We start from the raw sequence: 13,792 nt of genomic DNA on the forward strand, positions 1-13,792 counted from the left end.
GAGAAGGAATATGGAGTAACGAATTATACGACTTAGCAAAAATACAAACTTTTTGTATTGAAAAGTTCAGAACTAGAAGATAACATCTCCATGAAAGTTTTAGGAAATTAAATTCCCTTTCCAATGATACCAAAATCTCTGAAATTGGAATTATATTCAAAGAGATATTACAATTTTACCAAAACAGTTTTGGAAGTACAAGATTCAAGAAACGAATTACATGATACAGAAGAAAACTAACTTTTCGACATAGTATAACTCCGAATTCACGAAATATTTCTTCATGAAACTTATGGAAAATTGAATAAGCTTTGAAACCATATATAGATCATTAAAAATGGACAAGAATTGAGAGAGTTATAGTATTTTAAGTGAAAGTACTTTTTCTGGGAATATGAAAAAAACGATTTACAACAAAATTAGAAAGATGATAATTTTCGACATAGAATATCACCAAAATGGTGAATAATTTCTTGATAAAAATTTTAGATCATCGAATAAGCTTTCTAACGATATAAAAATCGCTGGAAACGGATCAATATTGAGAGAGATATGACTATTTTACTAAGACAATAATTTTCAGAAAAAAATAAAAACGAGATTTTATAGTTTAACCTAAAAGTTCACAACAATACGTGGAAGAACTCTCTTACCTCTTGATGACTCTTCTTAATCTAGATCTTGAAATCTCAAATTATTAGAATGGTGATGATGATCTCAATGTTATGTTGATGAAAATCATGAGTGTTGTTTGGCGAAGAGAATGAAACAAGAAGGAAAATTATAAATCTTTGATAGGTAGCGAGATGGATAACTTGTAGGATATAGGATTTTATGAGTGTCCTCTCTAAGAATTGTATTCAAATGAAAGAAAGAGATTGAGATTGAGTTTTATTTTTCTTAGGGTTAGAGACTCTGCATATTACGTATCAAAATGTGATAGATTTAGGTTTTATAATCTAATTAAATCTATAAAAGAAAATAATAAAATAACCCCTATAATCTGATGCTAATTTAACTCTAAATAGAATAATTAAATAAAAATCTTATTTGTTAGATATAAGTTTTAAATTTAAATTTTAAAACTTAGGGTTTCTATACTAAACTTAACAGGTCGTCACTTTGTAACCTAATTTTGACCCCAATAAAGTTAAAATTACGATAAATCTATTTCTACATAATTGATAGATCTTTGAATTATCTTTCCAACGCCACTGAAATCACCTCAATCCGAGCTCTAGAACTCCAGATATGATCGTTTTAGTAAAACAGTTTTTAATCCTGCGAATTTATCCAAACCTACGAATTTTTAACATTAATTAATTAAACTCACTAAATATATTATAAAACCCTAATGGACCTTCATATTGGGCTTTAATTAAACGATTACTTACTCTGTAAAAATACCATAATATTTTACTTTCGTAGTTAATACAACTTTAACTCTCTCTAAAAAATTGGTACAACTACTCTAAGCAATAATATCAACTCACTAACAACACAAAGAAACAAGATAATTATCCTCGCTCAATTATTATCCAAAAAAAAAAGAAAATTAAATACTATTTTAATCTGGATATTACACAACAATAGTTTGAAACTATTGATTTCAAGAAATAATAAAATATGTATATATTAATTTGCTTTTGGCATTACCAATATATGTGAAATCTATATTCTTTGAAATAGAATTTCATGCCTATTCATTCTCTTTAGGTAATGATATTTAAATATTCTAAATGTACAATAAGTTTGTACAATTCACATTCTATTAAATAATCAAGTATACTTTTATCTTGATTATAAGTGTGTCCGTACTACAAGTACGCGACCACTATTATTCAATTCCACACATGATATATAGATTTCATGCACTTTGATTGTGTGTGGTATCTTATCTTTTGGTTGTTTCCACTTTTTTCTGGAAATATTTGAGTAGTAAATAATGTCATTGATTATTTAAAATCATTACATTCACTTCGGGGAATGACGTTGAACAAGTAGAACATTATTATAAATTTCTTAAAAATTTATTACTTGTTCATCCATAAAAATATAAGAAATTATTCAACAATTTCTTTTACGATATTTCAAAGAATATATGAATGCAATTTTTGCATAGTCTTCAAGATGTATGCAAAATTTAATCTTTAATATATGTCAGATTCAATAAAATCCAACATTGCAAGTAATAACAATGTATAATAACATGACTAATACAAGAAATCTTTAAAAGTAATTGACTTCAATTCGTATCATTCTCTGTAGGGAATGATGAACAATAAATACATGCCTCATGTATTTAAATAACATTAGTCATGCTCATTGTTATTCTTATACTTTGATGTTTCAATGCAATTTTCTTAATATTCTTTTTGGATATTCAAAACCCACTATAAAATTGCATCAATAATAATCATTTTTAATGATTCTTTAGTTGTATTCACATAGATACAATCATTTTTTTTTTGACAAATATAAAACATTTACTTCAGGAAATGTTTGTCAAAATCTATATCGATATTAGATTACTTTTCATTGTCCTCAAAGAATACAAGAACATATATATAAATATGTATTCATCTCTTTCATTATATATCCATCAACTATATAATGAATATTACGTTTGCATAATCTTCAGGATATATGCAAGATTTTATTGAGGACGCATAATCATCATGATATATGCAATATTTTATCGATGATGCATAATCTTCAGGATATATGCAATATTTTATCGATGATGCATAATCTTCAGGATATATGCAATATTTTATCGATGATGCATAATCTTTAGGATATATGCAATATTTTATCGATAATACATAATCTTTTGGATATATGTATAATTTATATAGATTTTCTCTATCATAGCATAGGCACACATATATTGTAAATATTATGAATGATAAGAACATAATATATATATGAAATTAATAATAAATATATAAAAATATATACATACATATATAATATATAGATATATAGATAAAAAGAAAAAAGAAACCAAATGATTCTTGAAATTGTTTCAGTCAGATGAGTATATATATAAATATATATTTAGTGTATCGTGACTTTGAAACAATTCAAGAACTTTAACAAAATACTTACATTGGGTCTTAGGCAGAGATTCATGCTTGAAGCTCGCGCAGACTCGTGCTGATAACGTGTTATAAAATAATATAAAATAATATAAAGTAGATGAGAAGAAAGAAGAAGAAGATGAAGAGAGAAAGAGAAAGTGAATGAGAATTTCTGAGTTGTTTATTCTAATGGGGTGAACCCCTATTTATACAAATACAAGAGTGAGATATTAAGAAACTAAGAAAAAGAGAAACTAAGGAAAAGAGGAATGTTGATTACAATTCATGGTAATAAATAAAAGATTTGGACATCCACATAATTATTAATATTTATAACAGTATATTAATTTTTGTACTTTTTTTACGTGTTAAGTTTTCACTGGTGTTCTACTAGTGTTTTTTAGTTGTTCTACTGTTGTTTTGAGTTGTTCTATTTTGTGTTCTATTAGTGTTTTATAAAAACACAGTATTTTTGAAAACTTTTCCGTGTGACAGCATTTTTGTAAAAGTTAACACAAATTCCAGTATTTTTTGTAAGTTTTCCTTCAATAATTCAAAGGATTTTATTGCTAAAATTCAAAGGGCTATTTTCAAAAATATGGGAAAAATTATTAAGGTTATGATAAATATGGCATAAAAAGTAAATGCCACTAAATATGGCATTATCTAACCAATCAAACTAAAAATATGGGTTTTTTTCTAAAAAAAAACCATATAAGACATTAAAAAGAAATCTGAATTTAAAATTCATAAAAAATAAAAACTTAATTAAATTACCATAAAAAATATTAAAATTCTCTTCATATTTATTTTTTTAAAAAAATAAAACAAATAATACTATAGTGATTGCCGAAGTTGTCACTTGTGCTGGAAAAGTCATCGGAGTTTACTGCCGACACCGGAAAGTCGCCGGAGTAGCCGTCGGTGCCGGAAAAGTCGCCGGAGTTGCTGCCGGCGCCGAAAAAGTCATCAGAATTAGCATTGTCGCTGGAAAAATCACCAAGAAACCGGTTTCTAACATCAAGAAACTAGTTTCTTGGTGATTTTTCCGGTAATTTTACTGGTGACAATGCCAAGTCCGACGACTATTCTGGAGTTTGATGTCGGTGCCGAAAAAGTTGCCGGAGTAGTTCCTGGTGTTGGAAAAATTGCCAGAGTTATTGCCGGCGTAAAAAAAGTCGTCAGAATTGGCATTGTCGCCAGCAAACTCATTAGAAAAATCACCAAGAAAGTGGTTTTTTCATCAAGAAACTGGTTTCTTCACCAAGAAAGTGGTTTCTTCATCAAGGAACTAATTTTGTTACACAACAATAATAAAGATTATGAAAACAAAACAAAAATGATATACACTGAAAATAATTGAAACCAGTTTCATCAATCAACCAAATAGAGAAAAAAAATACAAAAAAAATTACCAAGAAACTGGTTTCTTCATCAAGAAACCGAAAAAAAAACCAGTTTCTTGGTGATTAGTCCGATAATTTTTCCGGTGACAATGCCAATTTTGACGAATTTCTCAGAGTTTACTGTCGGTACTGAAAAAGTCACCGGAGTAGATGTCGGTGTATTAGTCGTCAGAGTTGCTACCAATGCTAGAAAATTCGTCATAATTGCCATTGTCGTCAGAAAAATTACCGGAAAAATTACCAAAAAACTGGTTTCTTCATCAAGAAACCAGAAACCAGTTTCTTGGTAATTTTTCCGGCGACTATGCCAATTCTGATGACTTTTCTGAAGTTTACTGTCGCTGCCGGAAAAGTCGCCGGAGTAGCTGCTAGCGTCAGAAAAGTCGTCAGAATTGGCATTGTCAACAGAAAAATCACCAAGAAACCGGTTTCTTAGACTTCAAGAAACCGGCTTTCGTGATTTTTCGTTGATTTTTCCGCAAAAAATGCCAACTCCGACGAATTTTCCGGCGCCGGCAAAGAACTCCGACGAATTTTCCCGCACCGACCGCTACTCCGTGACTTTTCCCAAGACCGACAAAGAAACTCCGTGACTTTTCCGGCATTAATGACAAATAAAAATTCCTAAACAAATAAAAACATTAAATATGGGATTTAGAAACCTAATTACATATATATGGCATATCAAATACCATAAAAAAACCTAAAAATAAAAAAATACCATATAAATTGACCAAACTTAAATGTGCCATATTTATCATAAGAACTTTTAAAATCCATACTAAGTGTAATTTCCTCAAATTCAAACTTAGAAAATTAAATACAAATAAATTTATTATTGAGAGAGACATTTTAGCCGAGAAAACTCTAATTTCTTAGAAAGTCTCCTACAAAAACCGATAAGAACAAAAGATATGACTTATGAGTTGATGCGTTATAGTTTATACCTCTCACTACCTAACTTATCCATATCGTTGTCACCTTTACCATATGCAAAAACCATTGATTATTTCACCATGAATAGTAGTCATAAATAAAGATATATAGATTGCTTAATTTATAGTCATAATAATAGTTCCCTCTCCATTGTATTGTATATGATTAATTAATGGCCGATTTCAGAGGTCAACCTCTCTACAATTGTAGAAATTGCAGAAACCCAATTGCCCTCCGTGATGACCTTCTTTCCAAAAAATATAAGGTACAAAATACAAATCTCTCTCTTGCTTAATTTTAATAACTTATAATCAATTGTTGACCATAAAAGTCATCATATGTTTTTTTGGGTCAACTAAAAGAAAATAAAACCCAGTTGAAATTTGATTTTGTTTAGGCAAAATCTGGGCCTGCATATCTGTTTTCTCATGTAATGAACATAACTGTGGGGCCTAAAGAAGAGAAGCAATTGATGAGTGGTGTGTTCACTATTGCTGATATTTATTGTAGAGGTTGTGGTGAGGTACTTGGTTGGAAATACATAATAGCTCATGATCATGCTCAGAGATTCAAAGAAGGCAAGTTTATTTTAGAGATTGCTAAGATTGCCAAGTTGTACTAAAAATCAAATCAAAACTTGGATCAATCTTCTTCTAAAAACTAGTATAGTATATATGTCAAATCATAAATAATCTCACTATGTGGTTGTGAGAGTTGTTCAAACTTTTCTTTGTACTTAATATATGATGTTATCTAAGTTATGATATTTATTATTGGGAGAGGTTCTATAGAGACAATTTTATACTTTAATTTTAAACATTAAGTGGTGTTTGGTTAAAAGTAATGAAATGAAATAAAAATATAATAATTTTTATTTTATTTTTTTTGTTTAGTTGTATTTTAAAGCATTATTTTGGTAGAATAATAATTTTATTTTGAATTTGAAAAAATGGTTATATTAATGCAAGATGTGAAAAATTTTAATAATTTTTTTATCAATTATTTTATGCATTTTAAAATTAATTCTACTCCATTTCTATTTATGTTCTTATGTTTTCATTCATCTCATCTAAACGTCACTCAAGTTTAATCTATGTGTTCAAATTAAAATATATATTACTATTAATTAAAATAAAACTCATATTTGTAACAATAAAAGAAAAAAATTCCATAAAAATGCAGGCCAAAGTGATCTTAATTGAGGAATCTAATGCCATTATCTAAAAGAAATTTTTCAAAAGCTTAAGGATCTAATTAATTTTTCTATTTCTTGTGAGATTGGTAATTTGAAGTTTGACAAATTATTATGCGATCTTGGATTAGTATAAACTTGATGCCTTTTTTTGGTATTGGTGAAGTAAAACTCACAATAATTTCTTTACAATTAATATATCAATTATTTACTCATTTAAGAAAAATCATTTAAGTTTTAGTTAAAGTGGATTAATTGGTATTTTGTGGTGTTATAGATATGAAAGAAGACAAGAATATGCCATTAACTTTTGGGCACTATTTCTTAGCAACTAGTGACATACTGTTGCTAAATTTATGATTACTACGCAAGTATACGCAATCAAGTAGTACACTCACACAGGTGAGGTCGAACCACAGGGAATTGGACTAATTACTACTAAATTATACTATTGATTCTATCTGGTAAAAGAATACTTTTTATGAATTAAATAAAACAATTCAGAAAATTAAAACTAACAAAAGGAAGATTAATCAAGATAAGAAAATAGGGAGACGAATCCTGTTGTTAAGTTACCAATGTTAATGTTTAAATGCTATCCTTCTCTTGAAGTGAATGACAGATTATGAATTAACCTAGCTCTTTTCAGATCTTCTAGGTTCTAAATCTCATGCTCTCTAATTAATCTCTTAATTAAACCAACATGAAATCAGCATTAAGCAATAATCTAAATGTCACAAAGGCTATGTAAATACTTTCGTTTCACATCAAAACCTAGACTATCCAATTTTAGCATTCTCAATTCTCACTTTTCAGATTTTGAATTGAGATCATAAAACATGTAAAAGGTGATCAATCTTGCACATGGAACACAAATATGAATAGTATTCACAATCAAGATGGAGGAATGGCAATTAATCATTAACTAAGAAAAACTTAAACAACATTCATCGTTCTCCCTAAATAGGAGTTTAGTTCAAAACATCCATAATCAAATCCATAATTAACATTGAAATAGAAAAGAACATAGAAAAATTAAAGAGAAGAGAAAGAACTAGTTGACGCAATTGATCCGGGTCGCCACAAGCCGCTCTTCTAGCCTCCTTCTTTGTTTCTAGGGTTCCAATTCTCAATAATCCCTAATTTTCACGAACCCTTGCTATTTAAACCAATTCTCATCTTTAAAATTCGTGAAATTACGAAATTGCCCAAAAATCCCGTCATAAGGGTCCCCGTCGCGACTGGCAAAGCCCCCGTCGCGACGGGAGTTCACTTCGAATTTTTTTAAAACTTTCTGCCAGTTCCAGTCGCGACTGGAAAATTCCCAGTCGCGACTGGAGTGCAGTTTGAGTTCTTGGGGATGTCTCTGCCAATTCCCGTCGCGACTGGCGAATTCCCCGTCGCGACTGGAACTGGCAGCGACACCAATTTTGGATTTTCTTCTCGATTCTTTCGCCATTTCGCCTCAATTCTTGTACATACTTTCTTTAAATGCCCGAGGACCTGAAACAAAAGAATCAAGCGTAATATAGCCCTAAAACTAGAAACAAAGAGTGAAAACTAACCGAAATATGACCCGAATCTTAGACTAATTTTAGCCTAACACATACTTATAGGTGTTCAAAGAGGTACTTAACGAAAAAATTAAAGTAGCGTTTGGTTGGAGGCATGTAATGAAATAGAATAGAATGGAAAGGAAATAATTTTCATTTCATTCTTTTGTTTGGTTGCATATTAAAGTATTGGAATATTATTCCAATGGAATGACCTTTCTACTATTTTGATGGAATGATTATTATATTTTGAAGTGGAAAAAAAGACCATTCCAATACATGATGAGAAAAAATTTAATAATTTTTTTTATGCATTTTAAATTTTATTTCATTCCATTCTTATTCCTATCCCATTTCTATTTTTATGTTTTTATTCATTCTAATCAAATGCCACATACGTTCCACATTTATAAGTTTTCCAATCAAGTTTGAGAACACATACAAGATGATTAAGTTGTACAATTTGTCTAGTTCCATTAAATATGTTTCATTCTAGATTTAATAATTTAAAATTTGGGCTTTATATATATGTGCCTTATTTTAAACATTAATGAAGTTTGTACTAATGAAATAGGACAAAAATTACAGTTTGTACAAATATTGAATATTTGTGGAGTTAAGAAAAATTATAAGATTTATATCACTTATGTAACGCCCTAATGCTAAGGCACGCTACAGTGCTTTTTCAATTATTGTGCAATCTTTGCTAATCAAAGAAATTTCTTGAAAAACGTGTCAAATTAAAACTTTTGCTTTAAATATTAAACTTTGTAATAAAATATAATATTTACAAATCTCGGGATCCCTATTTCAAACTTTTGAAAATTTACTGTTTAAACTTTACATTCAAAATACACAAGTTCTGGGTCGCACAGTGACTTTCAAAATACAACTCCCAGATGTCCCGAGACCGAACACTCCAGGTCGCGCCGCTTGACATGTACAATCTCACCCGAACTCAGGTTCATTCCTGTTCAGCCTTCGCCTTTCCTTTACCTACACATGGAAGTAGAAACTGTGAGTCACCGTACCTCGCAAGAAATGCATATAACATACCATATAATTTCCGACCTGTAAATAGGCGCCCATACACCTATTTACAGAGCTTAACAGATGAGTATGAACGTTCATTACCAGGGTACAACCACTATACCACATACACATCGCACCTTACTGTACGAGTGTTGGTAGGGTTTATCCCGATCACTGAGTAACACTGAGTGATGTACCACACACCTTAGCATTTTTCCATGCTTGTGTTGGTATCACTGTATCGTACTCAAAATCACAACAATCATTGTACCAATACACTCTATAACTTATTCATACAAGTGTTGGTAGTGTTTAACATAATTCAAGCATGCATATATAAACACATATACACACATTCAGATAATCACATCATACATTATACACAGTTCTTACCTGTTTTCCGAATTCAAGTGTGCTGGCCGACCTGAACGGAATTCACGTGCTAGATGGATGCCCTAATCACAATAATAGTAATAGTTAAATCACTTTCCGGGACTTAAAACTTGAAACTAAAAGTTTCCCTATCGATAAACCTCATGGCAATACCCTAAATATCTCAAAATTGGCCAAAACTAGGGTTCTGAAAATTCCCCCAACAGGTAGACCGGTTCCCAACCGGCATCCCGGTTCTGGGTCACCAACCTGGCCGACCGGTTGGTACAGACCACCCAGAACCGGAATTCCGGTTCTACTGCTGGGAACCAAAAATTTATCCCCCTTGATTCAAATCAATCCCAAACTTTACCAAACTCTCCAGTATACCTATACAATGTATAAACATCCATTTCCAATCAACAAATCACAGAACAAACCAATAATTCAATTTATGCCATTAAAGCTCAAAGCTTGAGTTTCAAAACTCAAGCTTGCTTAAAACCATACTCAAGCAATAAAATCAGCTGCTAGGAACTTCAATCAACTCAAACTAACCCTAGAATTCGAATCCTAAACACATCAAACCTTAACAGCCCCTAAATTACAAAATCACCAATTCAACCTAACTTTAAAACTTGAAAACTAAGAAGGGTTCTTTAGGGCTTACCTCAACCTGAATCTTCCAAGCTTCCTTTGCTGGAAACTCCAAAATTTAACAGCCCTTCCCCCCTGATTTCTGCCCCAGCCGAAAGAGAAAAGAGAAAGAAAGAGAGAGTTCTCTTCAATTTGATTTTTCTTTGATTTTTCCCTCAAATGAAATGATTTTTCCTTTAATTAAAACTTGCTGAAAAACAAAGTGCTAGGTGTCAACTACTTGGGCAGCCACCTCACTCATCCATAAACAAAAGACCAAAATGCCCTTAGACTTAAAACTAGGGTATTTCCAAAGCTAGGGGTAAAATGGTCAAAATCCATAACCCCGCTCAATCCCGATAATTAATTTTCTCTAAAATATTCCCCACTATAAAATAGGGTTCTAAACTTACTCATGTGATTATCTAGCCATCCATCGCATTTTCCGTTGTCGCCGAGCAAAAATTACAAAATTAACATATTTCACATATAAGCTAAATAATACCCCTAGAGTTTAATAAAATCTCCGGAATTGAGAAATTATAACTCTAATATTTATTTCCAAATATTGGGGTCCATAAATAAATTAATTCACAAATAATAATAAAATAATAAAAATTAGTGCTAATTGCCTTTACTAATCCACATTACTAGAGCGGTCATTACAACTTACAAACTCAAAAATTTAAGTACTTGTATTGTTATTTACCATTTTAATTATTATTTAATACATATTTATATAATATTAAGGCTATCTTTACTTAAAGGGGATGAGAAATAATGTATGATATTGATTCCTATATAATTATTTACTAAATTTTAGAAAAGAAAAAAGTAGTGGGCCCACATAAATTAAGGAGAAAATAAAGGAAAATATTCTCCCCTACTTTCAAAGAAAATACATTTCTTTTTCCTAACTTATTTTATTTTAATTTTATTAATAAAACATAAAAAAGATAAATATACATTTTAAAAGTCTATTAACAATAAATAATTACATGTTTTAATGATTTTGTCAAATTAATACATTCTGATTATCTTTTCTAATTATCTAAACAAAATAATATAATTTGATTTTCTTTACAAGAAGTTTATTAAACAGCATAATAAAATATTATTTCTGATTATTTTCTATTTTAAAGCCGATTTATTTCTTTTACAGTTACAATTTAGTAAACGCGAATATATTAAGTTTTTCTTTTGTTGGGTAAATGTAGGGGTGTTCACTGTGCGGATATTGCGGGTTGTAACATTTTTTCCAAACTAAACTGCATATGCGGTTTTTCTAATTTCTCAAACCGTAACCGCACTGCGAGATCTTAAAATTGCAAAAACTACATCACAAAAATACAGTGTAATGCGGTGTCATTTGAGCAGTTTACATGTAAAGCCCGCTTAGTTAATTTGGAAATTAGCAGTTGTTTATGATTAATTATGAAATTATTTATAGCTATTTAAATAATTTATTACTGTTATTTATGGAATTCAGAAATGCATGATTATGCCATCAGTAGTTTTTAGATTTCGCATTTCCGGTGTCCGGTATTTTGGAACTCGGCGTTTGGCTCAGTAGGAATCACAACTTAGTATGTTGGTAATTTGGGGACGGGTTTAGACATTGGGAATGTCGGGAATGGCCGGGAATTTAGAATGTCCCAAAAATACCCCTTTAGTATGATTTATGTGATTTTATGGGGGAGGGGCAAAATGGTCTTTTTGCCCATTAGAGTTTTGTCTTATGTGTTTATTAATTGTGAAAAATAAATGTTTATTCTATTGTTACTTGGCTGAAATAATATGTTAAATGCTTGATAAAACCCTTTTCCCTTTTAATTCCACACTTAGTCAAAATTAGAAAGAAATTTAAAAACTCACACACACCAACTCTCTCTCTCTCTTTCGGCCAAGCTTTGAGCAGCAAGGAGGGGGTGTTTCTCCTTTGATTTTGGCTGGTTATTCATCATCTCTTAGGTCCATTGCAAGCTAGGTTGGTTCTTGTCTTTCCCTCTTTAATTTCTTGGAAAAAAATGTGTAAAAGTGATGATGCATGCATGTTTTTGTGGCTGTTTTTATGGCTGGGTTTAGTTGTTATTTTCTGAGGTTCAAAGCATGATTAATTGATGTTAATTGAGTTGTTTGAAGCATGATTAGTTAGGTTGTTCAAGCTTGTAAATTTTCTATGCAAAATGTGTGATTTTGATGAAATAGTATGTAATCTGTTACTATGTTGTTGCTGTTGTTCTTGTATGTTTCCAGAAGCTTATTCATGCTTATTTGAGTAGAATTAAATAGGTTTGGATGCATGTTAGTGGATTTGACCAAGTTTGAGTTTTGGAACTCAAAGCTTGGTCTTTAATGGTGAATTTTGTATATGTGTTTTCTGGGTGAATTTGATGCCTTGGATTTGTTCTAGGGATAGTTTAGAACAGGTCTGGAAAGTTTGGGACCAATTGGGGTTGAATTGGTCGAGTTATGGGATTTTTAGTTGGCTGCCTGCGAGGAACCCATTCCGGTTGTGCATCCGAATTCCGGATGGGGTTCAGAAATTCCCGTAACCGGAATTCCGGTTGGGCAACCTGGCCTACCTATTGGGGAATTTTTCCGAACCCTAGTTTTCCTCGTTTTTGGGTTTTTAGTGGGTATTGCCATGCTTTTTATCGATAAGGAAACTTTTAGTTTCAAGTTTTAGTCCCCGGAAGTGATTTAGCGTATCACTTATAGCGTTGTGATTTTTATGGTTTAGGAGCCGCAATCCGCCGCTCGGCTTCGCATTACAGTCAAGTTGACCGACACCAAATCTAATCCGTAAGATTAGTATAACAAGATGCATATGTAGATTACATGTTTAGCGTGCATGTAGGAAGCCCGCTAGATTACATTAGATATGTATTTAGGCTTTTGAACCATCCAACCCCGTCACGCTTCTAAGACAGGCCGAGTACATGACCAAGAATGAGTATGACCGGCTCGACCGATCAGCCGACACTTGGTTGGTGGTTCAAAGGCTATTGACCTATCCCGTCGGTACAGGCGGGAGTATGACCAGCAGCCGGAGTATGACCGGTTCGACCGATCAGGAGGATACTTGTCAATAGTACCGTCCCCTGAACGTTCAAAACTCAGTACCATGTTGGACATGGCAAGAAGTAGCTCCGCACCATGTTGGACATGGCAAGAGCGGACTCCGCATCGTGTTGGACACGGCAGCTAGTTATGTATGATATTTTTATGCTTTTCTTACCGAGTCCGTCGACTCACAGTTTATGTTCATGTGTAGGTAAAGGCAAGGCTGTTGCTGATGGACCGTGAGCGAGCTTATGAGATTGTACATGTCGGGGCGGTTAGGCCTGGAGCGTACGATCCTCGGGACAGCACGGCTGAGATTTTTGTAACCGTCGTTAGACGACTTTATTTTGATGTAAAAGTTAAACAGTGAAAACGTTTGTAAATGATTTTATAAATCGGGATCCCGAGACTTTTATAATATGTTTTACAAGTTTAATCAAAAAGCAAAAATTTAATTAATCACGTTTTTCCATAAACCTCGTTGATTAGCAACGAGCTGCACAGTACGTTTAAAAA

At 31.7% G+C, this 13,792-nt stretch overlaps 1 protein-coding gene across 1 annotated transcript; it reads left to right on the forward strand.

Moving 5' to 3' along the window:
- Positions 1-5,392: 5,392 nt before the first annotated feature.
- On the forward strand, positions 5,393-6,304 carry LOC115715700 (protein yippee-like At4g27740). Its single transcript, XM_030644364.2, has 2 exons — positions 5,393-5,690; positions 5,823-6,304. The coding sequence occupies exons 1-2, from the start codon at positions 5,598-5,600 to the stop codon at positions 6,045-6,047; spliced, it is 318 nt and encodes a 105-aa protein (XP_030500224.2). The 5' UTR covers positions 5,393-5,597; the 3' UTR covers positions 6,048-6,304.
- The last annotated feature ends 7,488 nt before the right edge of the window (positions 6,305-13,792 follow it).

This window comes from Cannabis sativa, chromosome 5, assembly GCF_029168945.1.
Source record: "Cannabis sativa cultivar Pink pepper isolate KNU-18-1 chromosome 5, ASM2916894v1, whole genome shotgun sequence".
NCBI lineage: Eukaryota > Viridiplantae > Streptophyta > Magnoliopsida > Rosales > Cannabaceae > Cannabis > Cannabis sativa.

Excerpts from the sequence above, each read along its gene's own strand:
- LOC115715700 (XM_030644364.2), top strand. The coding sequence starts at position 5,598 with ATGGCCGATTTCAGAGGTCAACCTCTCTACAATTGTAGAAATTGCAGA. Across the intron at positions 5,691-5,822 it reads TTCTTTCCAAAAAATATAAG|GCAAAATCTGGGCCTGCATA; the intron begins GTACAAAATACA and ends GATTTTGTTTAG.